Source organism: Rhinopithecus roxellana, chromosome 1, assembly GCF_007565055.1.
Source record: "Rhinopithecus roxellana isolate Shanxi Qingling chromosome 1, ASM756505v1, whole genome shotgun sequence".
Classification (NCBI taxonomy): Eukaryota; Metazoa; Chordata; class Mammalia; order Primates; family Cercopithecidae; genus Rhinopithecus; species Rhinopithecus roxellana.
Genome location: NC_044549.1, coordinates 37757872 through 37762058, shown reverse-complemented (window position 1 = coordinate 37762058; position 4187 = coordinate 37757872). Strand labels below are relative to the sequence as shown.

The window sequence follows — 4187 nt, the reverse complement described above, 5'->3', positions numbered from 1 at the left end:
CCTGAGGTGAGCCAGTTTTCCTCACTTCTCTTCATAGCGAAGTTACTTTTGTATCTCCTCCCTTTGCAAACAGTATAGGGAACTGTTTGAAAAAGTCATTATGTGTAGCCCATAATTAAAGAGCATGGAATTATATTCCTTAAGTTTAGGGTATTTACATATATTGAAATTCTTTTGCACAAGAAATGTGTCTATTTTCTCCCATTTATTAATTCAATTATTTATTTATATCAGTATGTATTCATAGATATTTCTTTTACACATTTATAATTAGAGGGTTATAATACTTTTTGTCACTGTTGTTCAAATTGTGCCAGTTGGACAATTGGGAGCTCTTTCAGTTGGATACTGTATCCATTTAACTTACAAACATTATTGTGAGATTTTTTTGTTGTTGTTTGTTTGTGTTCTAAATACTTTCTTATTTTCTAGCACCACATGTTTCACGTTCATTTTGTATATTTTCTGTCCCCGTCCTAAAATCAGCTATTTCTCCAAGGAACCTTGGTTTATTTTATTAAAGAATTGGTATTACAAACAAAGATATGGTCAGTAGATATGCCCTCATATATAATTTTTGATGTTATGTTTTCATAGTATTTTACATGTTGGTCATGTAAAACCAAACTGTTGGAATAAAGTGGTTTGTAATATGTTTATATTGTCTTTTTAAAGTCTGTGTGATCTGTAGTGATATTACCTTTAACGTTTGAGATTGGTTATTTTTGCATTTATTTTCTCCTGGAATAGCTTTGCTAAGGGTTTGTAAGTAGTAGCAGTCTTTTCAAAGAAATAACTTTTGGCTTCATTGGACCCTTTTTTCATATATATATATATATCTCATATATATGTGTGTATATATCTCATATATATGTGATATATATGTGTGTATATATCATATATGTGTGTATGTATGTGATGTATATCATATATATCATATATATTTATATATAAACATATATATTTATATATAAAATAGTATTTTAAAATATACTGGCTTTTTTTTTGTTTTGTTTTTTGTTTTTTGAGATGGAGTCTTGCTCTGTCACCCAGGCTGGAGTGCAGTTGCATGATCTTGGCTCACTGCAACCCCTGCCTCCCAGGTTCAAGCAATTCTCCTGCCTCAACCTCCTGAGTAGCTGGGATTATAGGCACGCGCCACCATGCCTGGCTAATTTTTTTTGTGTATATTTTTAGTAGAGATGAGGTTTCGCCAAAGTTTTAAAAATTTTTGTTTCTTTTTTTTTTCTTTTTTAAGTTTATATTGCTATTCTCTTTAAACGTCTTCTTGAAATGGATGGGTAGATCATTAGTATTTAGCTTTTCTGTTTCTAGTGACTGGGATTAACTTTATGCACTTTGGCTCTAAGCAGTCTTTTGCTGTATTTAACAAGTTTGAATATGTCATACTTTCACTATTATTTGCTTTGAAATATTCTCTAAATTGCATTGCATTTTTTTGATTGATGGGTTATCTAGAAATGCATTGATTAACATCCCAATATGTGGAGATTTTCTAGTTATCATCTTGATCATTTCTAACTTAATTTATTGTCGAAGGCAATACTCTGCATGATTTCAATAATTTATTATTTATTTTTTTTTGGGGGGGTACCAAATTTCTTTATTTGAAGGAATGGTACAAATCAAAGAACTTAAGTGGATGTTTTGGTACAACTTATAGAAAAGGTAAAGGAAACCCCAACATGCATGCACTGCCTTGGTGACCAGGGAAGTCACCCCATGGCTATGGGGAAATTAGCCTGAGGCTTAGCTTTCATTATCACTGTCTCCCAGGGTGTGCTTGTCAAAGAGATACTCTGCCAAGCCAGATTCGGGTGCTCCCATCTTGCGCAAGTTGGTCACGTGGTCACCCAATTCTTTGATGGCTTTCACCTGCTCATTCAGGTAATGTGTCTCAATGAAGTCACACAAATGGGGGTCATTTTTGTCAGTGGCCAGTTTGTGCAGTTCCAGTAGTGACTGATTCACATTTTTTTCCAAATGTAAAGCACACTCCATCGCATTCAGCCCGCTCTCCCAGTCGTCATAGTCTGGTTTCTTAATATCCTGAAGGAAGATTCGGCCACCTCGTTGGTTCTGCAGCTTCATCAGTTTCTCGGCATGTTCCCTTTCCTCATGAGATTGGTGAAGAAAGTATTTGGCAAAGTTCTTCAAAGCCACATCATCGCGGTCAAAGTAGTAAGACATGGACAGGTAAACGTAGGAAGCGTAGAGCTCCAGGTTGATCTGGCGGTTGATGGCGGCCTCTGAGTCCCTGGTGGTAGTTCTGGCGCACCTGCGAGGTGGACGCGGTCGTCATGGCGGAGGCTAAGGACAGGCGGCGGCGGCGGTGGCTGCGCGGCGCTGAAGCGGCGGCGGGGGCCTTGGGGCGGTCCGAGGACGCGGTGAAGAGGTGACGGAGGGCTGGCTATGGGCGGCCGGCCGGGACGGGGGACGAGCGCCGGGTTCCGTCCAAGCACTGTTGAAGCAGGAAACCCCGACGACTCTCGGCGAAGAACGTCTGATAATTTTATTTTTTTACTCCATTTGATATGTCCAGTTGTGGTTAATATTCCTTATACACATGAAAATAATGTGTATTTTATGATTGTTTAGTACAGTGTTCTAAATGTCAATTAGATCAAGTTTGTCAATTGAATGAACAAAGACAAAATAGCTTTAGAAAAATAGTATATCACATCAGAAATACAGCTACAATTGTTTTTCTACATTTCTGTAATATACAACATTAACCTTTCTAGAAAACAGTTAAAATACAATTTCTAGGCTTGCTGCTAAAAATTGGCGAAGTGGTACCCCAGCAATAACTGTAGTCATTGTATGCAAATTATGTTAGACTCTCTATGGAAAGTGGGGTAATAAGAGGACATTTTTTTGAAGCTGACAATACTTTCTTTCTATTTGTGGGCTATAACCACATGGTGTAATAATATATCTGACTGTTAAAATATAGCTATGTGCTTATTATGACTCATAAAAATATTATTGCAACATACTGGCTAATGAACCACCTTCAAATAGAAGTAAGAACTAATATTAAGTGAGCAATTATAAATGTCAGAGATTTAGTTTGTGTTATCCTGATTTAGTCATCCTAGCAACCATTGAAATATATGTGGTTATTCCTAAATATAGGTAAAGTAACTAAAGTATAGCTGCTATAATTTCTTGCCCAAAGTAGTAAAGCTATTAAGTGGCAGAGTAGGAATTTTTCCTTAGGCTTCTCTGTTTTCCGAACTTTTACTCTTTGGAGTAAATGTCTATACTATATCTCAATTGAAAAAAGAAAAAGGAAAATCCCAAATGCAGTTTAGTATGGAAACAATTCACATAGCAGAAAGCAATCCTGGAAAGATCTACTAACTTATCTACTTTAAATTTTTCTTTCTTTTTAGTCTCTGCTTTTCCAATCACTGAAGTTATCAAATATAAAATCAGGGCTAAGGATACTTATCAGATGGTAATTTATCAACAACTCAACACTTAGGGTGAGTTGTGAATGTTAATAATATAAGCGGTGTTTAAAATGTTTTTACTGACAAAGACGCACATGTGCATCTTCTTATTACTTTGCAATACTGTGCTCTAAACTATTTACCAAAAGGATTATCAATTCAGTTATTTAATTTTTAAAAAGAAGAGATTCAAGCATGGTTATATAAAAGAAAGCCATATTTTTAAATGCCACTGCTCTGCCACCAAATGGCATGGCAACTACACCCTGCACTTTACTGAAACAGAAATGAAGATGAATAAGAAGAGAGAGTGTAGGAGTAAGTCAGAAACACAAGGGCAGAAGTTAAAGAAAGAAAAGAATTACACATACAACAGAAAAAGAGAGGAAAGAAAAAATGAGGTAAAAAAAAAAAAATAGAAAAGTGAAAGGCAGAGATTTGGGGTAGCAGAGTCCCAGTCTTCATTGAGTCAACATCGTCCACGGTCTCCACACTCCATTTTGCTTTGTCCATTCTCATAGTTACTTTTACTTTTATTATTGTTTAATTTTCAACTTCTTTGTAGATACAGGGGGAACATGTGCAGCTTTGTTACTTGGGAATATTGCACGATGCTGAAGTTTGCAGTACGAATCCCATCACTCTGGTAGTAAGCATGGTACCCAATAGGTAGTTTTTAACCCACTTCCCCTCCCTTCACTCTCTCAT

At 36.2% G+C, this 4187-nt stretch overlaps 1 protein-coding gene across 1 annotated transcript; it reads right to left on the bottom strand.

The window, feature by feature from the left end:
• Window positions 1-1609: 1609 nt before the first annotated feature.
• On the bottom strand, window positions 1610-2519 carry LOC104671809 (ferritin heavy chain). Its single transcript, XM_010375435.2, is given in 2 exon segments — window positions 1610-2277; window positions 2279-2519. Coding segments are annotated over 2 exon segments (552 nt in total). The 5' UTR covers window positions 2324-2519; the 3' UTR covers window positions 1610-1770.
• Window positions 2520-4187: the final 1668 nt, after the last annotated feature.